The 25,032-nt window shown below is 40.5% G+C and overlaps 1 protein-coding gene across 5 annotated transcripts in view; it reads left to right on the plus strand.

Annotated features, from left to right (window-relative positions):
• The window catches only part of nsun6 (NOP2/Sun RNA methyltransferase 6), a 40,725-nt gene that overhangs the window by 2,363 nt on the left and 13,330 nt on the right, over positions 1–25,032 (plus strand). For 4 of the 5 annotated variants that reach the window (XM_041183194.1, XM_041183193.1, XM_041183195.1 and 1 more), the window contains exons 2-11: positions 1,389–1,501; positions 4,291–4,446; positions 7,617–7,705; positions 8,035–8,144; positions 12,159–12,312; positions 13,490–13,571; positions 15,865–15,984; positions 22,170–22,314; positions 22,820–22,968; positions 23,922–24,047. In XM_041183194.1, coding sequence (XP_041039128.1) covers positions 1,424–1,501; positions 4,291–4,446; positions 7,617–7,705; positions 8,035–8,144; positions 12,159–12,312; positions 13,490–13,571; positions 15,865–15,984; positions 22,170–22,314; positions 22,820–22,968; positions 23,922–24,047 — 1,209 coding nt within the window. In that variant the 5' untranslated portion in view covers positions 1,389–1,423. The remainder of the gene's footprint in view (positions 1–1,388; positions 1,502–4,290; positions 4,447–7,616; positions 7,706–8,034; positions 8,145–12,158; positions 12,313–13,489; positions 13,572–15,864; positions 15,985–22,169; positions 22,315–22,819; positions 22,969–23,921; positions 24,048–25,032) is intronic. The other variant, XM_041183197.1, reaches the window with a different exon arrangement.

Raw genomic sequence — 25,032 nt, forward strand, 5'->3', positions numbered from 1 at the left:
CTTCCTCTTTAACTTCTCAACTTTTCAGAACCAAAATTCTATTTTTTTTATTCATTCATGGGATTTGAGTGTTGTTGGCTAGGCTAGCATTAATTGCCTGTCCCTATTTGCCCTTAAGAAGATGGCAGTGAGCTACCGCCTTAAACCTTAGCAGTCTTTGTGGTGTAGGTACACCCACAGTGCTTTTAGAGAGGAAGTTCCAGGATTTTGACCCAGTGACAGCAAAGGAACCATCAATCTATAGTCCCAAGTCAGGATGGTGTGTGGCTTGGAGGGGAGCTTGCAAGTGGTGGTGTTCCCATGTGTCCGCTGCCCTTGTCCTTCTAGATGTAATTGGGTTTGGGAGGTGCTGTCCAAGGAGCCTTGGTAAGCTTCTGCTTGCAGATGGTACACACTGCTGACACTGTTTATCGGTGGTGGAGGGGATTGAATGTTTGTGGATGTGGTGCCAATCTAGCAGATTGCTTTGTCCTGGACGGTGTCAAGTTTCTTGAGTTCTGTTGGAGCTGCGTTTATCCAAAGTGGAGAGCATTCCATAACACTCTTGACTTGTGTCTTGTAGATGATGGACAGGCTTTGGGGAATCAGGAGGTTAGTTATTCGCTGCAGACTTCTCTGTCTCTGACCTACTCTTGTTGCCACAGTATCTAAATGGCTGGTCTAGTTAAGTTTCTGGTCAGTGGTAACCCGCAGGATGTTGAGTGGAGGATTCAATGATGGTTTTGCTGTTGAATGCCAAGAGAGAATCTTTTTTTGTTGGTCAAGGTCATTGCCTGGGACTTGTGTAGCATGAACGAAGCCTGGAAGTTGTCCAAGTTTTGCTGCATGAGGGCACGGACTACTCTAGTAGCACTTTAGCACAGCACTCGGTCAGCTTCAGTAGCTGAGGGCTGTGTAATCATCAGTGAACATCCCCACTTCTGACCCTATGATGGTGGGAAGGTAATTGATAAAGCAGCTGAAGATAGTTGGGCCTAGGACACTACCCTGAGGAACTCCTGCAGTGATATCTCAGCTGCAGGACAATTGACCTCCAACAACCACCACCATCTTCCTTTGTGCTAGGTATGACTCCAACCAATGAAGAGTTTTCCCCCTGATTCCCATTGACTCCAGTTTAGCTAGGGCTCCTTGATGTCAAGGGCAGTCATTCTCACCTCACCTCTGGAATTCAGGTGCCTAAACAATCTTTCATATAAAAGCCGGATGCATGTTAAGACTGGCACCTCTGATTTACGCCAGTGTCTTTTTATTGTCAACAATTTAGATAGCACAACCCATCTAGCACATGGGTACTAACAACCTGCAATGAAATGAACCCTGTATTCTTGAATATGCTGCAGATTTTTGTGCAGAAATGATCTGTTGTGTTTGTCATTTTATTTCAGTGAACTTGGGCTGTGAGATTACTGAATAAAGAAAAATGGCCTCTGTATTCCCAAAAATTTCTCTGAAGCCAGAGGTGGAGGCATATCTCCAAAGTGTCTTTAAAAACAAAGAGGTAATGATTTAAGTAATAATGCTTGGACTCAATGGCATGGGTTACTATGCAAATGTTTAGATAGTAGCAATTGTCGAAGTTCTTAGTAATGTAGAAAGCAATCAACAAATTGGAACCCAAGTGTTCAAAATCATTTTTATGAAATAATTTCTATCCCTAGATTTCTTTAAACAAATGCTATGCAAACATACAAATTGGGGGCAGTGGGCCATTCGGCCCCTTGAGCATGCTCTGCCATTCAATACTATCATGGCTGATCTGATTGTGATCTCAACTCCACATTACACCTACCCCCATTAACTTTTGACGCCCTTGTTAGTCAAGAATCTTATCTACCTTAAAAACATTCATTGACCTTGCTTCTGCCGCTCTCTGGGGAGCAGAGTCCCAAAGATTCACAACCCTCTTGAGAGAAAATATTTCTCTCCAATTCCTCCACACTGTCATTAAAAGTATGTTTCACTATGTGAGGTTAAGAGCAGGTGTAGACTGTAGCGTGGTGCCATGATGTCACAATCTGCCTGCTGTACATGCTGCAGGTGAAATTAAATTCCCACGTGCAAAGCCCTTTACAAATTGGCATCCAGTGCACCTCGCATCAGGATTGTGTGTGTATATTACGGTTACCTTTTTTTGTAGTGCACTCAAAAAATGTTTGTTACAATACCTGATTTCACCCCGCTATCTTTCAGATGAGTCATTAAACCAAGGTCATGTTGTCTGTTCAAGTGAACATAAAAGATCCCAAGGTACTATTAGAAAAGAGAACAGAGTTCTCCTAGTGCCTTGGTCAATGTTTGTTCCTCAACCAACAGATTATCTGGTCATTTGGCTGTTTGCAAGCAATTATCATGCACAAGTTGTTACTTTTTAATAAAAGCAAAATACTGCGGATGCTGGAAATCTGAAACAAAAACAAAAATAGCTGGAAAAACTCAGCAGGTCTGACAGCATCTGCGGAGCAGAATACAGTTAACGTTTCAAATCTGTATGACTCTTCATCAGAACTAAGGAAATATAGAAATGAGGTGAAATATAAGCTGGTTGAGGGGGGTGGGACAGGTAGAGCTGAATAGAGGGCCAGCGATAGGTGGAGGCAAAGAAGAGATTGCCAAAGATGTCAAAGAGTTTTAGATGTCACACTTTTAATGACATCTTTTGTCTATGACATCTTTGGCAATCTCTTCTTTGCCTCCACCTATCACTGGCCCTTTAGCCAGCTCTACCTGTCCCATCCCCCTCTACCAGCTTATATTTCACCTCACTTCTATATTTCCTTAGTTCTGATGAAGAGTCATATGGACTCAAAACGTTAACTGTGTTCCTCTCCGCAGATGCTGTCAGACCTGCTGAGTTTTTCCAGATATTTTTGTTGTTACTTTTTAATTTGGTTTTGTGTTGTAAGACGTTGTTGGTTTTTTGTTGCTGAAGTGTACTTATTTTCTATTCATTGTATATGACCTTTCTTTAAAAAGTTATGAATTGAATGATGTGGAGATTTGTATTTATGGCCCGTAATTTGCAGTCAGCAACAAAGTGACTGTAATTGCTGTTGATCCCCCCCCGCCCCAGAAAGCTACACTGAGAGATCTAGTGATCTCTGCAGTAAGATCTTTACCTCTCTTAAATTGCAGTGGATTGTAGCGTTGTTTAATGGGGTTTCCCAGCGTCAAGCTGCAGTGACAGCTTGATGATATCTGAGCAGCCGATCCCATTAAAGACTTTTTGCAGATGGCAAACCAGGAAATAAAATGATTAAATCATTTTTGAAGAATTTTAGGGTAAAAGAAAAATTGGGACATATACAAGGGGTTAAGGTAGAAGCTGAAAAATGAACAAACTACACAAAAATTATTTAAAACATCTAGTTTAATAAATTGGTAAGTTATTATAATGGTGGAATTTAACAACATTCCACATTTTTTCAAAACCAGCTGTTTTGGTTCTAAATATTACTTAGATCATCATTTAAAAACCCAGTTACACATCAGTCCAATGGATGGACCGTTGCGTCTGGATGCCCAAAAACCACCTCCTTCGACAGGTTCTCTTCTCACATCTCTCCATTGGCCTACGCTCCAAGGGCAGCCGAAGAAAAAGGTATAAGCTCAAGTTTGCCCTAAATCATGGAGGCATTAATACCACTGACTGGGAGGTGGATGCTGTCGTTCACTCGGCATAGCACCAACTGGTCTATCCAAGCACAAAACCACTTTGAGGCTCAGTGACTCGACAGCGAGGTGGAAGGCCGGCGCCAGAGGAAGAAGAAGGAAGCCAACCCGGGACTGCAATTTCCACTCCCCTACGCAACAACGTGCCCCCTCTGCAGAAAAACATGTGGATCCAGAATTGGGCTCCTCAGTCATCTGAAGTCTCACCAAACCTCGATTCTGAAGGACCACCGATGACACATCAGTGAATGAGGTTTAACATTTCGTGGGGTTTTTGACAGCGATATCAGAGTGAAAAGGTGAAGCAGTCACCAAATCGACTGATTGCTAGCTCTTGGGAGGCCCACAATGTAGCAGAGCAGTGAATGACAGACTGCAATGACAGGATTTCTGCATTTATCTGTACTCGGGTTAAATCCTGAAGTTCAGTCAGAATCAGAGGGGTAATAATGGTGCAGACTGATAGTCTGTCAAAAACTCAGCAAACTTTGGGCCTATAATTCGAAGCATATTAAGTTCTATAATTGCTTATTTGATGCAACCAAAAGACCAGACTTTACTGCACTGTTTAACTGTGCTATTATAAAATATTTTTTAAAGAATAAACATTGTTTTTAGCTTTTGGCAGCTTTGGGATCTGAACAGTCGGAGTTGAAATTTGAAGCCCTTTTAAACCGTTTATCGCATCCTCCAGCTTTCACAAGCATCAGGGTCAATACTTGTGCAGCCTCCACTGACCATATTAAAAAACTGGTGACTGAAGAGATCCAGAAGGTTTGCTCTGGTTCAGTTTGTTTAGATTTTAAAGATGTCAAACTGTATTGTGACTTTACCAGGCTAACTAGGTCTTGCTGGCCTCTTAATTTATATGTGTATAATGTTTTGTCTGAATGTAATGCATTAATTGGCAAGTTGAATTTAATCACAATATGTGATTCGGAACAAGACCGTGATTAATTTATTAAAACATTACTAGTGAGTTATTCTTTTTAAGTTGTTGAATTATGAAGTTTGGCAGTGACAAAGTAATTTATTTTCATTGAGTACCTTTACCATATATGTTACAAATATATGCTTACAAATCATATGACAACCTTGGGTGAGAAATAATTAAACTCCAAAACTATTTTAAGAAGAACTAGAATGAAATAAATTTTAAAGCTTGTTTTTTAAGTCATCATGTTGAAAGTAAATCTCATAGTAAAGTTTACTGGATTTAGCAGAACTGTATACTATAGTGATCTGATGACGCACCACTGGCATTTTATATCACAGGATGGTTTGATGTATATTCTTTCCAATTTCCCAAACAAGTTTTTGCCCATCCGCACACATTCTAAGCAGTTGTAAGCATCAGAGGGAGAATTGACACGCGCTGCTGCAATGTATTTTGCTAATTGTGAGAAACAGTTGCAGACTGAGGAAATTATTTGCTATCTTTAGGAAATTGGGAATGACTAATTATTAATATAATATTTGCTGCACTGGAAGTGGTTGCTGATACATTTTTATTGATGAACAGTATCTGTCAAACAGTGGGTAATGTTGAAAAACTGCAAGTGAAAACCAATAATTTTTTTTACATTTACATGCACATTTTAAAACTTACATAAGAAGTCAGAAAAAAGCATTTTTTTGCAAAACAGTCAAACCTTTGCATTGTTTTGACTTATTTGACTTGCCAGCTTACAAAGCAAAAAATGCATCAGTTGCAAACCTCTGAAATAAATGACAAAACTGCTTCACTGAAAAATGTAACTCTTCATTTTCAGCATACATCTGGGTCAGTCATGAATATCAGTAGATTGAAAAGCTTAAAAATTGCCTGGAAGCACATTGTACCCTCAGAACACTAACCATTCTGTTTTACAGAGAGATTTTGAAAAACTAAATATTAATTGTCTGTCTGTAATGTGAAGCTTTATTTGAATGTATTCTACCATGAAATGAATTGAGACTTCAGTATAATGCTTGCTTAACTGCTGCTTCCGCATTGGAATAGTAGAGGCTAAAAACTATGACAACTGGATATTTTTGCATTTAACTAACCTCCTGTTCATTTCATTTTCATGCATTTGCACATAAATCATTGAGCTATAAATGCTCAGGATTATGAGCTGCGGGGGTGATTTGGGAAATTCAGGCTTGGTGGGGGACATTGAAGATCATGGAATCATACATTCCAGAAGGAGGTCATTCAGTACATTGTGCCTATGCCAGTTATTTGAAAAAAACTATTCACGTAATCCCACTCCCCTGTTTTCTTTCTCTCCAATATCCCTGCAATTTATTGAGACTGGAAAAAGAGTAATCCAGAAGTGAAGTTAACTAGTGCAGTCTGGACCAGTTTGGATTATTTGCTTTCCTTGGCTTAAACAGTTGGCTCGTTGCAGTATGACTGCACGACACTTAGAGACAAACAGACTCCAGCTTTCTCATAATTAATTTGCCCAAATTACAAATGCTAATTTTTTTCATATAAAAACATCCTATTTTATGTTTTCAGAGCATAATTTAATGTTGTATTAAAGCAACAAAAAACAATTTCTGTTTGAGAATTCCACTGTTGTGAAAAATGCCTCATTTATATTGTAGAATTGTAGGGGCAGCAAAGTAGGGGAATCAATTCAAGGCTGTGTATATTTTTAAAGTTGTAATTTTCAGTGATGTTTTAGGTACCTATTGACAATTGGGCTGAGGTGGTCGCCTACTGATGGCCAGGAAGCCTGTATTTTCAGTAACAATGTCTGTATAGCCACTGGCTGTTCATGACTCTCAAGCCAGCTTGTTACATGAGGCTGAGTTCTGGAGACATCAATACCACTTAATTTACAAGGCTAGGAAGTATTTGGAGTGGAAAAGCAAGGAATGCAATTATAAATTAAATAGAATGCTGAAAGGAACAGAAAACCCAGTGGTATAACTTTATAATTCCTTGAAAGCATGTATAGAGGTATGTAAACTTGGAAAAGCCAGTACTATTTTAGATTTGGTAATAGGGGAAGCCAGCACAAGAGCAAAGAGATATTAATTGGGACCAGACAATGGTCAGGCCATGGTTGGAGAACTATGTGCAGTTTTGGGTGCCCCATTGTAAAATTAGCATTATTTTTGCTGTCTTTAAATTTCATCAAGATTATGTTATGCTGAGAGACTTGAGATACAGGACTATTGGAACAGAGATGAATGAGAGGATTTCAGCAGTTTTTCTTTTAAATTCTGAAGAATATTTTAATGGTAAATCAGGAAGATGATTTCTTTGAGAGACCAATGATGAGGAGGCATCAATTTAAAATCACGACTAAGAGTGTGGAGAGAGGTTAGGTGAAATTTCTTGAAGCAAAATGTTTGGCGGCTTGAAGTACTTTGCCCGAGGGAATAGTTGAGGAAAATGCAGGGATTTTATGAGCCAAATGGCAGTATTATAAATGTGCATGGTTCTACAGTATTTCAGATCAAGCAGAAAAGTAATGAATCTTCAATTCTTTTTTAGAAGTGTTAATGTTTTTAAATTAAACCACTACTTTTTCAGGAAAATACAAGCTGAAGCTTGGAAGCATTGGAGAGAATGTTAAAAACAAGCAGCTGTTATCGTAAATCTGATGTATTGCACCACACTGTACTTCAGAAGTAGGGAATATGGAGCAATATATCAGATACTATTCAGTTCTAAGCAATAGAGCAAAAGAAGCCAAAAACAACAAATGCAGTTTTAGAAGCAGCAGGCCATTCCTCAAAAAAGCATGCTGAAATTGCTTGTGAAGAAGTAACTAAATTAGTAGGTGAGGCTTATTTGAGTCTAATTCATTAAAGCTTTCAGGAAATATCCAAAGCTTGACATCTTTTTTCCTAAATTGTATGTATTTCTAACATTAAGCATGTTTTGGTGACTATGATGCTTGACTTTTACCAAAATGCCACCTTTTGTATTACTTAATTTACAGCAGTTTAAAGGATGGCCTATGAGCGATATTCCAGTGTTAGAACATCCGGAGCTTCCAGATGCTCTTGTAATTCCAGTTCTTGGTCCTAGGTATGGATATATGATTATAGAAAGGAATTTAAGTCCATTTGGCATTGCTGCTGCTCCATTCCCCTCTCCCTCTCATGTTCTCTCCCACTCCACCCCATGCCCCTCTTGCTCCCTCCCACCCCACCCCTTGCCTCTCTCGCTTCCTCGCCCACCTTTTGTTTGCAATGCCGTTTTAATCTATGGTCCATTTTTTTAAAAAAAAATTATTTTACACAATATGCCTTTTTTAAATAAATTGTGAAGTGTATAACAGTGGAAGGAAAAGAATCTAATTCAGTGTTATGTAGTTCAGGAACTTTGTTTGAAACCCTGTTATTTCCTGTTTCCAGGTTAAATCTACAGAGACATTCCATTGAAGTGATTGTGGGAGCACAATGTGGGAATGCTGTTCTTCGTGGAGCACATGTTTTTATTCCTGGCATACTATCAGCTCCAAAATGTGAGTTGTATTGTTTATTTCATCTTGCTGCTCCTCCCTGAAGGCAATTATTTTTATTCTGAAGTGCATGGCTTGGTACCTCACCTGAAGTGACTACCACTGGCATGTTTAATTTTTGGGAGTGTTACAGCTGGCCCTGGGCTTTACTAGTCTCTGTGACCACATTTGCTGCAGAAGCCATTCAATGAGAAATGGGACAGGAATACTGGCTAGTTTCTGCAGCCTGGGAGTGCTGAAACTAATATTACTGATCTCAATGCAATTCTGATTGAGATTAGTTAACTTTGCATAAGTTTTATCTACCATCTTTATGTTATTGCCATACCACATTATGTATTTACTCATTTAGCTATCAGAGATCACTGGTTATAGCTACTTGATGATGCACCTAAAATGTCACTTTGCAAGCTTTTGTCACCCATTTTGCCCCCAAAACTTTGGTTATAAGTTAGAACAAATTGTTCTTCTACTATTTGCTCGAAATTGATAAAATTCAATTTAGATCCACTAATTTCTAACATTTTGCACATACTATGTAGCAGCTTTAATATGCTTATAAAATGGATAATTGGATATATCAAATTTTAGATGATTTTGGAAGTGAGTGAGTGAGGCCAAATGGCATTGCAAATATAGCCCCCAGCACAACACAATTCAATCCTACAGCCAAAGTTTCTACAGTTACATTCACAGCCTTTCCTCATCTTCCAGTCTGGTTATACCATTCACCTGAATGTTACTGTCCAGTCAGAATTAGGGATGCAACAAAGTCAAGGGCAGGAGAATGAGAAGTTCAAATTGTTTGTTTTGTTGAAATAGGTATGAACATAATGCCATGAAGATTGTTATACATGCCTAAGTCAATCCCTTGTGCAACTGTTATGTCTTTCTCATCCGCTTCCTATTACTCCTACATGATGCCACCCCATGACATCAGCAGAGCTGATGACAGGCAGCTCATTCCCCTGCTGTGACACATGAGATGCCTGTGGCAACATCTGCAGGTTTTAAAGCATGTGAGGGCCACACCAAAGACTTCTCCACTTGCACTTGTGATAGGTGTAGGAGGCAGCATGTGGGACTATGGTTGGGCGGTAGGTGGTGGTTCAGATGGGGGACAAGGATCGAGAAGTAGGAAGGCCTTGAAAAGTCCGCACTACTACTTGCCCTTTCTTTATCTCCCCTCACATGGCTCACCTCCCTGCTAGCCAAGAACAGGATAGCACTGTTGAATTTCAGTGAGATGTTGACCTACCAATCCTATGCTCCATCCTGTGTAAAGTGGCAGACAAAGTGGGCAGGTCATTGGTCTAGGCCAACATGTATTCAATGGCCTGCTGCCTTGGATTTTGGGGTCGTCGAGCGGGTGTGGTGAGCGGGCCCGGGAATGGCCAGGAACGGTTTGCTGCCCCCGACCATGATTTCATGCTGGTTGTTTAATTAACAGTCAGCCAATGTGAAATGCACACTGAAAGGCTCAGCGCTGCCAGGAGGAGGGCGAGTGCTGAAGTCTGCGCAGGCGCTGGGGAGCACACACTGAAAGCTCCCTGAAGGCAGAGAACTGCCTCGGAGTTGAGAATTGTAAAATCAGAAATAAAGATTTTGAAAATCTAAAACAATGTCCCCATGTAGCTCTCACTCACATGAACATAAACACAAAAGTTATGTCAAAGCATTTTTATTTTTTTAAAAGTAATGTCAGAAATCTCATCCTGCCCGTGGATGCGATTTCCTCAAAAATACAAAGGCTGCCTGGCCAATTCGCACGCCCACTAACCTCCCTCAATTAATACTTTAATGGCCTTAATAGGCCTCTTAATTGTCGGCGGGCTTGTTGCCAGCTCTTGCACGTGCCCACCAACGAAATATTGCGCGAGTGCGCGATGAAGTTGGGACACTCATCCGACATCATCACGCACTATTTCACGCTCGAGCGTGCACACCGAGCAGAAAATTCTGCCCCATGGCATTCATGCTTATGATGGACTCCAACCTTTCTGCAAGGATGCATACTACATCTGGAAATGCTTACAGAAGTGCACACACTCCTGTTGCTGCTCCAACAGTTTTTTTGTGGATGTCTCAGCGTCTACATGTGAGCTGAGCTTGGAATGTCTTGTGTTGTCCGACAGAAACTCTCCAGTGCTTTGTCTCCAGCACCAGCTTCTGCTCACATATGATGTGCGCCTCACCATGTGACAGCCCAGCTATCTCTAATGCAATATCCACAGAGGTGTGTGTATCTGTACTTGTGAAGGATGGGTATGAGTCATGTGATTGTGCATTCTTGGAGTGCGTGGTCTCTCCTGAGAACTCCTCAGCATCCTCCTGCTGCTGCTCCTCCTCTGATATAGGAAAGACTTCAAAGTCAGCATAGTGTATATCATAACATTCTAGATAATGGTGATATCAATTCATGATTGAGCGTCGTGTGCCAGTTGGCAGTGTGATAATTTAATGCATCACTAGATACCTGGCAGAGCCCATCTGTCCATTGCCTATCCCCACGGACAGTACTACACTGCCAATGCCTACAGACTAGTCTCTCCAGTGGTCAATGTGGCAACGACTGCAGGTTCGTTCCTGGTTCTCTGCCCCTCCTTGGAATTGTACGTTCTCTTCTGCAATGAGAGAAGACTGATTGTGTGGAAAGGATGAATGAGAACATTTGTGGAGGGTAACTGTGAGGGATGGTGTGAGATGTCAATCAGATGAGGATGAGTATGAGTGAGAGTTTTGGCTATTCAGATGGAGATGTGAAGAGGTGCCTGGAGAGAGAAGAATTAGTGGAGCTGGAAAGTGTGTTGTGGCATAGTATTGCTCTGGATTAGTAATCTAGAGACTCAGAGTAATGCCCTGGGGTCCCCAGTTCGAATCCTGTCATGGCAGATGGTGGAATTTGAATTCAAATTGCAGAGAGATGCAAGAATTATGGAGTGGTTATAATGGGAGACTTTGATTATGAGGGGAGGTGGTGGTGTAGTAGTATTGTTACTGAACTGGTAATCCAGAGACCCAGGGTAATACTCTGGGGACCTGAGTTTGAATCCCATGGCATATGGTGGAACTCAAAGTCAATAAAAACTCTAATGATGCCCATGAAACCATTGTCGTAAAATCCGATCTGGTTCACTAATGTCCTTAGGGAGGGAAATCTGGTGTCCTTACCTGGTCTGGCCTAAATGTGACTCCAGAACCCCAGAAATGTGGTTGACTTTTAAATGCCTTCTGGACAATAAATGCTGGCTCCCACATCCCATGAATGAATTTAAAAAAAAAAGAGGGCTGTGTAGGAGCGAGTGTTACGCCACTCCCTTTTCATTACCTTATTAGGACGCTAAACCTTTTGCAGCACTGCATCCAGTGAGGGACCACACTCCTGCTGCTCACTACCTCAGTTACCTCCAGTCATGTCACCTTGCTTGGGGCGATGGATCCATTGTTTGCTGAAAACAGTGCTTCCCTTCTGCCTCTTACCTCTTGAAGCGTGACCTCCAGGGAAGATTGGTGGGGTTGGGGGTGCGATGTGCAGGCAAGGTCAGCCTTCTCATATCTTCTTGTCACCCCCCCTTCTTTCTTCTGGCTTCAGAGGGATTGTTGAATGCAGCCATTCTGATCCCTGCCATGGCCCCTTTAAATTCTGAGGCTTCTATTCAACAAGTGCAGGTCGTCATTCCACCTGCACTCGGGTATTGTTCGAGAAAACCAAAAGTGGGCTGCCAACGCCATGGTTGATTTAAACAACCATGGTAAACCCACTACTGAATCAAACAGGTTTCAACCTACTGCTGGCCCATCCCTCTCCCCACAGCTGCAAGCAGGTCTATCTGCCCAGTGTGTGATCTAACCATCGCTTGATAATTAATTGAAAAGTATTCTTTGATCGTGTTTTAGTATCATCCACTAAAATCTAATATTCTGGCCTTAATCCTAAGTTTTACATTGTATTTTTCATTTATTTCTCCAGAAAGTATGTAGACAATACAAAGTGAAAATTCTCTTTCTTTGTTTCAGTTATGAAAGCTGGTGATGCAGTTTCTGTATATTCAGATATTTGTGGCAAATGTAAAAGGGGTGCAGTAGAATTCATGGGACCAAAAGCATTTGTAGGGAATGGAATTGCTGAATTAAGCCGCAATGAAATATTTTGTTCAAACAACATTTTAAGGTAAATATTTTGGTAATATTGTGTGGTTTTACATGGCATTGATATTAATTCCAAAATAAACATTTGTGTCAGAACCAATACTGATATTAACCTTGTCATGATGCTTGTTAAATTATAATGTGCTGCACTCCTTAAATGTTCTATGTCCAGGCTCTCCTCAAATTTTGTAACCGCTCAACAAATAGATCTGACATTTGGGATGCATATGTTAAGTGAATTGTTTTGAAGAGCTTTAGCCTTGTTAACTATATGCTTTTTTTAAAAAAAATAGTGTTTTGCACATGACACATGGAAATAAGATCATAGGAATTAGATTAGTCCATTCAGCCCCCATTCCACCATTCAGTTTGATAATTTCTGAAATGTACCTCAACTCCATCTATTTACCTTAGTTCCCTAACCCTTAACAAGAATATCTTCAATTGACCTGGCCACATCAATTTTTTGGGGGAAGAGAACTCCAGATTTCCACTACCCTTTGAAGAACTGCTTCCTGACAACAGTCCTAAATGGCTTTTTAAGGTTACACTTCTTCATTCTGGACTCTCCCACTGGAAGAATTAATTTCTCTCTATCTAACCTATCAACTTCATTAAGCAATCTAAACACTTCATTTAGATCACTTCTTCCTGTCCTAAACTCATAGGGAATACAAGCCTAGTCTCTGCAACCTGTCCTCATAATTTGAACCTTTTAGCCCCAGTGTCACTCTGGTGAATCTACACTTCACTCCAAAGATAGCGTCCTTCCTGAGCTGCAGTGCCCAGAACTGAATGAATTACTCTAAATGGGGTCTAATCATAGTTTTGTATGACTGTAACATAACGTCCACTCCTTTGTATTCCTGCCCTCTTGAGATAAAGCCAGTATTCCATTAGCTAACGTGTATTCCATCATACATTATTAACAGGTTTCATTTCAGTTCAAAATACCACTTTTTACAAATGAAATGGTTTCTGAAATAAGGCAAAGTTTGTCACAGAACATAGAGCACATTGAAAACAAAATAAAGACCTATGTAACATGAAGCTTGTATTTTCATTCCTAATAATGATATAACATCATTAATAGTTTAGCACCTAAAGTAATGCTATTAAAATCTTTAAGGATAGAATTACAACAAGTGTATGTGCCTGCAATAATTTTGACATTGTACTTGCTCTGTATTCATTCTCAGGGGTGTGGGAATCAGAATGACGGAGCCAGTTTACATCTGCCCATCATTTGACAACTTCTTATCTAGTTTTGTGTTTTTACAGGCAAGTCTGAACTCTATGTCTTGAAATCACAGATGCAACATTGGTTCAGGGCTTCTCATGTATTCGTTGTTTTACACTTGTTGAGTGTGATTATAAATCATTCACTTTTTATTCCATCCCGATATTAAAATCTGCTTCTGCTGGATTTTTTGGCAACTCTATACCTATTTCGTGTTGTCACAAAAGATTTGACTTGCAGCAATAAAGTTAGAAAATGCTAAACATACTTAGCAGGTCTGGCAGCACCTGTGGAAAGAGAAACAGAGTTAATGGGCAGGATTTTATGAGGCACTGTTGTCCCTGCTCCCCGCCCCCCCAGCTAAAATTCCAGGTACGAACCCGCCCAAGGAAAGAGCAGCTGCCTTGCAGCACGGATTGGAGCCCCTCAGACAGCAAGTTCCACCTCTGCTACCAGCTGATCAGAGGAGCTGTCCAGTTATGGCAGTGCCATTGGGAGCAGTGGTCACTGCTGCTACTGCACTTGGCTTGAGGAAGCATTCAGCACTGGATTGGAACTTCATAAGTGTTTGGGGGCCTTGCTGGGACGATGTTGGTAGGCTCTGGCAAGTGGGGAGTGGGCGTCTGGGATTTGAGAGGTCAAGCAGAGAGGGGAACCTGGTCGGGGTAGCGGGGTGGGGAAGACATCCGATGGGTCTGTTAAAGATGGACTGCTTTTTCCATTCCCCCCAATACACCAGTACAATCTGCACAAGGAAAACTGTCACTTTGGGCACTTGGTGTGGGTCGCTGCTGCTGCTGGTTAAATCCTGGTGGTGGCAGGATGAGGCCCTGAAGTGGGCAATAATTGCCTAATTCAGAGCCTAAATTGGCCCACTGGCAGGTGGGTGCCCAATTATCCCTGCTGCAGGTAAAATTGTGCTGGTGGCAGGTCCGGGCAGTAGTGGGGAGGGGGGCGGTGGTGGTGATGGGTTGGGTGCATGCAGCGGTTGGGGGTGCAGGCCACCTGCTGGATATTCATGCCCTTCCCAGCCTTCAAACCAACAGCAGGGGAATGTATAACCCAGCCCAATGTTTCAGGTCAATGATCAGAATTGGGAAAAGCTAGAGATTTGAGGTTTTAAGTAGGTATAGAGGCAGCAGAAGTTGGGGATTGGGGGTTGTGGGCGGAGAATAAAAGGGAAGGTCTGTGATAGAGTGGAAACACGGCAGAATTTCAGTTGAAATCCACGTGGAATAAGTCAGAGTTGGAGACAGTTGCTGAAAAAAGATGTGGCTGTGAAAGTGAGTTTTGGTAGATGTCTGATCAAACATGAGGAGAAGAGAAAGCAAAATAAAGATGAACAAGGTAAAAGTGACAAAAGGAAATCTGTCTGTCAGAAGAACAGAACTTCTTCAAAATGGGCAACCCTGGAAGACAATGGCTTGCTTAAAACTTAATGCACTTCTAATTTTTGAAGCTCTGATGAAAGGTTGTCAATATGAAATGTTGACTCTGTTTCTCTCTCCACATGTGCTACCAGACCTGCTGAATGTTTCCAGCATTTTCTGTTATTTCGGGTTTCCAGCACCTGCAGTATTTTACTTTTATATTTAACTTGGTGTTTTCAACAGTTGCATACGTTTTATATTAACCGTAAAGAAGGTAAGATACTTAACTGTTGTTGCTTTGGACATTTCCTTATTGACACCTTTGACAGAAGAATTACAATCCATGCTGTTATGGGCTCATCAAAATTAACAATTTAAAAATCTTTTGAGAGTTCCCTTTAGATCCAGTTCAAATTGTTAACCACCTAGAAACTTCAGTCGCTCCTTCTAAATATCAGCTCTTTAGCAATGGGCAGGTCACTGGAGGAAAAGATGGGAAAACAGACAGCTGAAGTGACAGCAGTATTTTTGTAATTAAGGTAGACACTTCTAGTGTTTGCTTAACCTCCAGTGGAATATCTTAATGGATGGTAGCAGAGATTTGGTGTCACCCCCTTCCTATCCACTTTGCAATAGAAACATAGACAAATAGAAACTAGGAGCAGGAGTAGGCCATTCAGCCTTTCAAGCCTGCTCTGCCATTCATTATGATCGTGGCTGATCATCCAACTCAATAGCCTGCTCCCGCTTTCTCCCCATACCCTTTGATCCCTTTCACCCCAAGAGCTATATCTAACTCCTTGAAAGCTTACAATGGTAATAAAATAGTACGCTGTGCTGTTTAAGGGTTTAATTTTGGAGGTACTTGTCTTAATAGGCAATGAAACTTTTACTTAAAATACTGCAAAGATATAAAATTGTGGAGCTCTATGCAGCATGATAATATACTTTTCTTATTTTTCAGAACTTGCCATCTGTGGTAGTGAGTCATGTGTTGGACCCTAAACCTGGAGAGAGAATCTTGGATATTTGCGCTGCTCCTGGTGGAAAGACTACTCATATTGCAGCATTAATGAATGATAAGGTAGGACTAAAGTACTAAATAATCTGCTTTGTGGAAGAAAATGGACTGTTTTGACCTAAATAATGGACACGTGCTATAATGAAAAATGGAAGAATGATTGTGTTTGCCAACTGCAATGTGTGAAAAACTTATTTCAAAGTTGAACGTTTATACAATTGTGATGGTGGCCAGTGAGCAGCAGCACAGCTTAAAGTAATTAAATCAGATCTGGCAGTCGGCAGCTAAGTTTAATGTGTCCACTTGTTCTTTGGTGCATGCATATGAAGCCAATCAAATGACTGTTCAGTCAGCAATAGCAGTAAGCGTGGAAGATCATCCAGGATCTAAGAAAAAAGTTGAGGCATTGCAGTTGCAGAGCAGATCAAGAGGTGCATTTTCATTTTAATTAAATGATAAATGATAGTAGACTGCAAATCAGAGGTGGCAGTGTAGATGTGGAAGAGCTAGAGATTGTAGTATTAGGGGAACAGTGTTCTTGCCACAGCATAAAGTGACTGAAGGGATTTAGATGCGTGAGGGTTTTGTGTAAGAGAATAGAGTTGCAATGTGTGGAAGAGGGCCCTGTCACTGTTAATTATGGAGTTGTTGAGGCCACGTGTGATGGCAATTTAGGGAGTAGGTATGTGAGTGGTAGAGTTGATATGCAATATGAGACTGAGAGAGGAGAATAGCACAAGGAAATCAGATTACTATGGTTGAGAAGTCACTTAGAGACAGAACTTGGACAGATGAAAAGAATTTGTCCAAAGAGGTTAAAGGACCTGTAGAGGTGGATCTTGAAGCAGATGAGAAGGGTGATAGGAGGTAAGGTGTTGAAGGAGCTGGAGGTTGAGGTGAAGAGCATGGACAAGGTGTGATTTGGAGATGAATAGCCCACACTTGGGCAGGGTTGCTGTGGAATTAAAGACCAGCCTTGGCGATTGGAAAGGAGTTGCCAATGGTGAGCAAGCTTTACAGTCAGAGCCAGAACGTCATCCTCCTTGATGAGTTTGTGGAAGGAGGGAGCCTTGATGCATCGTAATGATTTTTTAATGAACAAACATTTTTAAATTTTGATTAAGTTTTGTTCAGTTCTGTCTGTATTGTGATAATACAGTTCAGCTGAATAGTATTGAAGGAGAGTCCGATCGTATTCATATATTTTGGAGCAAATTTGGACATGTTAAGAATTTAGTTGACTTTCATCTACAATTCTTTGTTACAAATGTAAAATTACCCTTGGATGTCCATTCAGTGTGCAGTCTGTATGACAGTTCATAATTTGTGTCTCTGTTTTTGGGTTGTAGTAAAATTGAAAAATAACAAATTGGTCCTAATATTTTACTGGTAAAAAATGTGCAGCCCCAACAACACTCGAAGCTCAACACCATCCAGGACAAAGCCTGCTTGATTGGCACCACATCCACCATCTCAAATATCCACTTCCTCCACCACCATGGCAGCAGTGTATCCATCTACAAGACATACTACAGGAACTCACCACGACTCCTTCGACAGCACCTTCCAAACCCATGCCCGCTACCATCTAGAAGGACGAGGGCAGTAGATGCATGGAAACACCGCCACCTGGCAATTCCCCTCCAAGCCATGTCCCATCCTGACTTGGAAATATATCTCCATTCTTTCACTGTCGCTGGGTCCAGATCCTGGAACTCCATCCCTAACAGCACCTTGGGTGTACTGACACCACATGGACTGCAGCGATTCAAGAAGGCAGCTCACCCCCATCTTCTCAAGCAATTAGGGATGGGCAATAAATGTTAGCCCAGCCAGTGAAGCCCAGACCCTATAAATGAATTTTTAAAAAAACAAAGTAATAAATCCAGTGTTCCTATGGGACAGGCAAGTAGTGACCTAACATTTCCAGTGCTTTGGGAACTGAAAATGATTTTTCAGAATATTAGTTAGCCACAAAAGGGACCAAACTGGCTGAAATACAGATATGTCTTCACCAATTCTCTTGAAGTAAGGTGTTAATTTTTAATTTTTTTTATTTTTGGTTAGATTTGGGTATCGCTGGCTAGGCCAGCATTTATTGCCCATCCCTAATGGCTCTTGTAGGTAGTGGACAGGCTTTGGGGAGTCAGGAGGTGAGTTACTCACTGCAGAATTCCCAGCCTCTGACGTGCTCTTGTCGCCACAGCATTTATATGGCAAGTCCTGTTCAGTTTCTGGTCAATGGTAATACCCAGGATGTTGATATTTGGGGATTCAGCGATGGCAATGCCATTGAATGTCAAAGGGAGATGGTTGGATTCTCTCTTGTTGGAGATGGCCATGGCACTTAAGTAGCAAGTAACATTCGCGCCCCACATCAGCCCAAGTCTGAATATTGTCCAGGCCTTGCTGCATATACAAGTGTAATGTATCGAATTAGAAATATTAGTTTGTGCACTGTTTTAACTGTCCTCTCTTTTAAAAAAAAAAGTTGGTATTTAGCCCTTGCCATTGGTGTAACGCTAGACTGACCTTTATATTTCACTTGGTAGCACTGGACAAAAGGAAATTTTATGGGTCATGTTTCACAGAACCCTGAAAAAAAAGAGCCAGTAATATTTTAATTCAGCATTTTTCAGTCAAGTTCTGAATCTCGAACCACAGTGATGGCTAAACTGCAAAGAAGGTCATGAGTATTTTGAGGATATCCGCTCTTTTGTCTGCACATACAAAATAAATTTTCTTTTTATTCCTAAAAGATGCTCTTAATGTGCAGTGGTGACAATCTAAATAAAGTAAATGTATTTTGTTTGCACTGGTATTTCTAGACCATTATCAAAGGAAGTCTTTTATTCAGATCATTCAACTAAGCCTGACATTTCTCTCTATTTTGTATCTGTTTCTCTCAAATGTTTTTAGAATTCAACTTCAAAATTCTAATTTGATTTTAATTTTTGAAAGAGCATCATCTACCTATCTGGAGACCTTTCTCTTTTTACTCAGCTTTTAGCAAATAGGAGTTCTGTCTCGGAACTAGAAAGAATTGAATGTTTTCTTTTCTAATTGTCAATAAAGCACATCGATAATTCAACTGTTTTTAAATTGAACTAATCCGGATGTGAAATCACTTTATATCACTTTTCTTGTGCTTTTTATTTATCCCCTCTCTATCAACCTTATACAATTTTGGAAGTACATAGAACACCATTACAAAATGTATAACAGATGTGAAATCATAACTGTATTGGGAAGATTTACAAATTGATAATCAGCCTGTTTGGCCACACTATGAACGTACCTTCCATGGTCGCCAAATCATGGAGTGGGACTTCAACCCGGAGCTTCCTGCTGAGAGGCAGGGGCACTACTCACCATGCCACAAGACCTCCTTTAAGCACATAGACTACCCTTCATTTCTTAAAAAACATTAAATATAAATTTTACTTCAAAGATTTTGAAAGTTATCTACTTTAAAATTATCTGAAGAAAAGCTAAATTGGAATGCACTGCCAAAATAGGACATGTTACACCCCTAGGTGTATAACATCTTTTAATATCACAGCTTCCATTTTACTCTTCTCCCTGGCCAATATCTGAGTGTCAACCAGACCACTTGCAGCCTTACTTTTAATGCCCTTTTAATGCCATATCTTGTGGTTAAACAGTTTCCAGTAAGCTTATTATCATTCAGGAATGTGATCGGCAGTCCTGGTCATGCCCATCTCTCTGCATTAGCTGTTTTCTGACATGTTCTTGTTATGTTAACCCTTCACTGAGTATCACAGGGGTGTTGGGTGTTTGGAATTCACTGCCTGGTTCGGTGGTGGAGGCAGAAGCCCTCAACTCATTTAAAAGGCACCTGGATCTGCATCTAAAGTGCTGTAACCTGCAAGGCAATGGACCAGGTGCTGGAAGGTGGGATAAAATGGGCAGCTAGTTTCATTTTTTTTTTCAGCCGATGCAGACACGATGGCTGAGTGGCCTCTGTCTGTGCTTTAACTGTTCTATGATTTCAACCAAGCAGAGCTGCCTTGCTACCAATCAGCATCTCTTTTTCTCATGCAGTATAAGTTGTTGTTCCTTTTGAAATTTGGCATTCTTGCGACTGTCCTGATGACTGCAAGACGACAAGCTTTGATAGCATGTCTCTCTTTATAAGCAATACTCTGACTGTACTACCAAATGTTATGATCGGGAGGTTGTATCATTAGTTTAAAAGTTTAATTTACCAAAATGGTCAATTGTGTACCTTCACTACTGGTACCTAGGATAAAAGAGACTTTTATATATCTCACACAAATACGCAGACAGAAAAACAATGAAATAAAAATAGAAATGGAGGAATTCTGTCAAAGTTTAAAAGTCAATGGTTCAAAGATAAAGGATAGATGGTGGAGTCCTTGAAATGGTGTCCAGGCTATGTGGTTGGTCTCTCAGCACTGATCCACAAAGCAATCAATGACTCTGGCACTGCTTTTCAGGCAGGCTCGATGACTGTTCGCAGGTACTCTAACCTAGCATGTGCAAATTAGGAGCAGCTTGTATTCACTTTTGGCTGAAGATTGGTTCTAGACTGCAAAAAGGCTGCTGTTATCCTTTTCAAGCAGTTGGTCCTTCTGTTCTCAAAGCAAAACCAAAACCCACTTTTAACTCATGCCTGGATGACTATGGCTAGAATATTGCCATTGGCATGCGGAGGCAGGCTCGACATGCTGACGCGCAAAATGATGCAAGATGATGTCGGGTGTCCTTCCCAATGTCAATATCAAAGTGTCATTCTGATATTGTGTTCGGGCGCGCGCCGAAGGTGGCTTCATGCCTGCTGAACTGTCAAAGGTCTATTAAGGCCACTAAGAAAGTAATTAGCATCATTAACACCACTGTCCTTCCAACCTTAAGGTTGGTGGGCAGCCAAAAAGCATAAGCGGCCTTCACATTTTCCAGGAAACCTCATCCATGGGCAGGATGAGGTTTCCTGAGGGTTTATAAAATTTATAAATAAATTTGGTGAACTTGACAAACATGTCCCAGCTCATGTGACACTGTCACATGAGGGGACATGCTTAAATAATTTTTTACTTCGTTTATAACTTTTTTTTATCAACTTAACCTCCCTGAGGCAGCTCCGGGCCTCAGGGAGATTGCTGCACTCTTTTGGGCACATGCGCAAAATGGACCGCAGCCGTTCGCGGGCAGTGATTTGGCCCCGTGCCCACTCCCACCCAGCTTGCCCAACATAGCTAAGATGCAGCCATATGTTTTCTTTCCAGAGCCATAAAACCTATGTGACCCCCCTTTGTACACAGTTTATCTGGGTCAAGAAGTTTCCAGCCTTTTTTCAACTGCTTAATTACCCTTTGTTGGAAAAGGATGCTTTTTCCAGGAATAGCAATCAGAGTCCTGAATTATCCTTTTAAAGGGATGGTGTCTTTTAAGACAGTGTATTCTTGGTCTTTGAAGATTAACCATTTTCTGTGATTAAAGTGTTCATGTCACAAATACGCTATATCTTCTGTGCCAGTCCTAATTTTGAGGAGTATTCTGTATTGCGGGGGCAAGTTATAACTGAGTTTGTAAGTGTTGTACAGTAGCGGTAAGGCCTATGCATTCTATTTTTGTTGAGATATTTAGCATATTCTTATGTCTTGCTTGTACGTACTGCTTTATTAGTGTATGACTTTGGTTCCCTCTAATGGTGTTTCAATGCATTAGTTCCTTTTATATACAAGTAAATAAGAACAACCTTGGAAGAACCATTGTGTTTATTGTTTACTTGTCAGTATTAAGAAAAATATAACTACACAAGTTGAACTTGAATTGTTGTCATTTTGCCTTCCAAAAATACTTGTACATCAGCATTGTTTCCTGCAATTTAAAATGTTATCATTTTTTAACAATTATGGAAAAGTTTGAAGTTGTAAGTTTTAACTTGGTAAATTGAAAGATGGGAAATTTGACCTGATGACTCATACCAATGCAGAGTATTTTTTCTAAGTGAACATTTCAAGTCTAGTAATAAAATTGCAATACCAGTTTGACACCAGTAAACACAAAGAAAATGGCTAAGATTTTGGAAATCTGAAACTCCGTTCTGACGAAGGGTTCTACTTTCAACATTTACTGTTTTCTTTATGCCATAGATTTTGCCTCACTTGCATTTCTGTTTACATTTTTGATAACTGTAAATATAATCACAAAAGCACTTATTATTACCTCATTAAAATTTGGAACATTTACTTTTTCAACAGGGGGAAGTAATAGCAATGGATAAGATTGCAAATAAGGTGAAGAAGATAAAGCAGAATGCTGTGAATTTGCAGCTGAAGTGTATAAAAGTGTTTTGTTATGATGGAACTAAAGCCCTGGCAAAGCAAGGCATTTGGGATGGGCAAGGTATGAATGAAAGCAAGAATTGAATATCATTAGACAGTGCTTAGAAATTGAGATTGTGTTTGTATATAAAAAAGCTTTTTTCCCAAAGTACCTTTGCAGGCTAAGGATGTGATAAAGCTGTATTTAGTATTCAGGAAATGTCTAAGTGCTTACCAGCATTTAGTTTTGCACCTTTTTAAAACTTTAAAACAAGTCCATTAGCATATTGTCCTGCCTAAAATGCATTATAGGAACAAAAAGGAATGGAGCAGTTCTGATGGTGAAAAAAAAAAACAAGTCCTAGATCTTTTTTCAATTTTGATTTCTTCACAGCATATGACAAAGGGCATTACTTAACTCAAAGTTACTTTGAAAACCATTACCAAGAGAAAATCATTTTTGATTTGTCATGTTTCATATGCAATGCTTAAATTCGGCTTGGGATCATATGATTCTTCTTAAATTTAAGAATTTAGTAATTATGTTTGGTTCAAACGATTTAGCTAGCAATTTCTGATTTCCACAGCAGGGCCTCCATTCCTACCGGAATCTTTTGATCGTGCACTTCTGGACGCACCTTGCAGCGGGTTAGGTCAGAGACCAAATATGGCCTGTGATTGGAGCTTAAAGGAAATCACTTCTTATCCGCCGTTACAACGGAAGCTGTTCAGAGTGGTAAGGTTTCACTTTTATAGACTCTGGTAAGTTCTCTCTGTCTAATATATAAATCTAACATAATCACTAAAAGAAAATCAGTGAAGACCAATTTTATGTATTTTCTTGCAAAAAAAATTAAATTTTTAGTATAGCTCTGCAAACTTGGACTTTATTTTGCTTTGTAAGCTCCTCTTGTACTAATTAGTAAATGCAAGTGTTGTCAGAAGTTGATGTATATTTATTTTAAAAGTACAAGTAATCCAAGAGGGACACTGGGGAACTAAATTTCATTGTAACTTCTCTTGTAACCTGATTTGTGATCTGTAACCCTAATTATAGAGAAAAATTCAGTGAAGCTGCTTTGAATCTGTGTGCTCCCTAATAGCTCAGTGACGAAATCCACCTTCGGTTAGTGGTTCATAGTAGGGGGTGGCTGCACCAGAGCCATGGGGAATGGGGGAGGTATGGACTGGCTCTTGGGGTGTGGATCCCCATTCACATGGTTAGTAGAGTGGGCTTCACCTTGGTGTCTGCCTGCCCTGTTTTCACAACATTACCAGGCCACTGCAACTCTGTTTTGCCTGCTTTTCCATCCTTCTCTCCTCTAATATTTTGCTGTAACGTTTACACCTCACTGGACCCATCTTTTGTTTCTATACTCATCATATTACTACCCCATTTGTCTTCCACCATCACCATTTTGCCATTCAATCACTATTGCCCTTTATCCTTTTGTTCTTCCCCTACTCGTTTTTTTTCCCCTTGGCTCTCTATTTGATTAAAAACTGTTCATTTTCCAGTTCGATAGAAGGTTGTTAACATTGGAAGAGTGTTTCTCTTTTCACAGCTATTGCCTGACAATCTGAGTGTTTCCAGCATTTTCTGTTTTTATTCTGTATTTCCAATATCTGCACTGTATTGGTTTTATTTTATATTTGCCTATGATTTCTTACTGTGAGGTATTTTCTTAGGCAGTCAATTTACTAAAACCTGGAGGTATTTTGGTGTATAGCACCTGTACAATAACATTGGCAGAAAATGAAGAACAGGTTGCCTGGGCACTTGATTCATTTCCTTGTTTACACCTACAGTCACAGGTAACTATTATTCACAGTATTTGGCTAACTTGCGGTTAATGCAGCTTACAGAGTAATAGTTTCACACAATTATGTTGTCATGGGCAGGATTTTTAGGTCGCTGTGCGGGTGTGGTCGGTGGGCCCAGGAGAGGCAAGGGAACGGACCACCGCCCGCGATTGGCCCCCAATCATCATTTCACGCTGGCTGGCCAATTAAGGGCCAGCCAGCGCGAAACGTGCGCTGAAATGCTCGGCGCAGCCGGGGTCAGGGGGCAGAAGGAGGGTGGGCGCTGAAATCAGCGTGGGTGAGCACGGGATGAAAGCTCCCTGAAGGCAGAGAGCTGCCTTGGAGCTGGAGACTTCAAAAGCATTAAGTAAAGATTTTAAAATCAACAAAAATATCCAAGCATCACAGTCACCTGAACATATACATTATAAAAATTCTGTCTATAGATTTTTATTTGTTTTTATTTTATAAGGGAAACCTCATCCCGCCCTTGGATGAGGTTTCATGAAAAATGCAAAGGCTGCCTGGCCGATTTACCCATCCGCCAACCATGAGGTTGGATGGACCACGGCAAATCGGGGACAATTGCAACTTTAATGGGCTTAATTGCCCTCTTAATTGTCGGCGGGTGTGCTTCTGACTTTTGCCCCCACCCGCCGACCAAAATTATCGTACGAGCCAGGAACGACATCGGGATGCTCACCCGATGGCATCATGCACTATTCATAGCTCGAGCAGGTCGGGCGCACACCCACATGCCAACCTGAAAATGCTGCCCCATGTTTCTTGTGCAATGCTTAAACTCAACTTGGATCATATATAATTCTTATTAAATTTGGTTGAAGCAACACAGCTATTTGATTTCTACACCAGCGTTGATATAGACTGTTTCCTCCAATAAAAGTATTTGTGTGATTTGTGCAGTTTAAACTTGATTTTGAAGCTTGAAACATTACAAAATATATGTTTAATATATCAAATTAATTACTGAGATGAG

Source organism: Carcharodon carcharias, chromosome 3 (genome assembly GCF_017639515.1).
Source record: "Carcharodon carcharias isolate sCarCar2 chromosome 3, sCarCar2.pri, whole genome shotgun sequence".
Taxonomy (NCBI): domain Eukaryota; kingdom Metazoa; phylum Chordata; class Chondrichthyes; order Lamniformes; family Lamnidae; genus Carcharodon; species Carcharodon carcharias.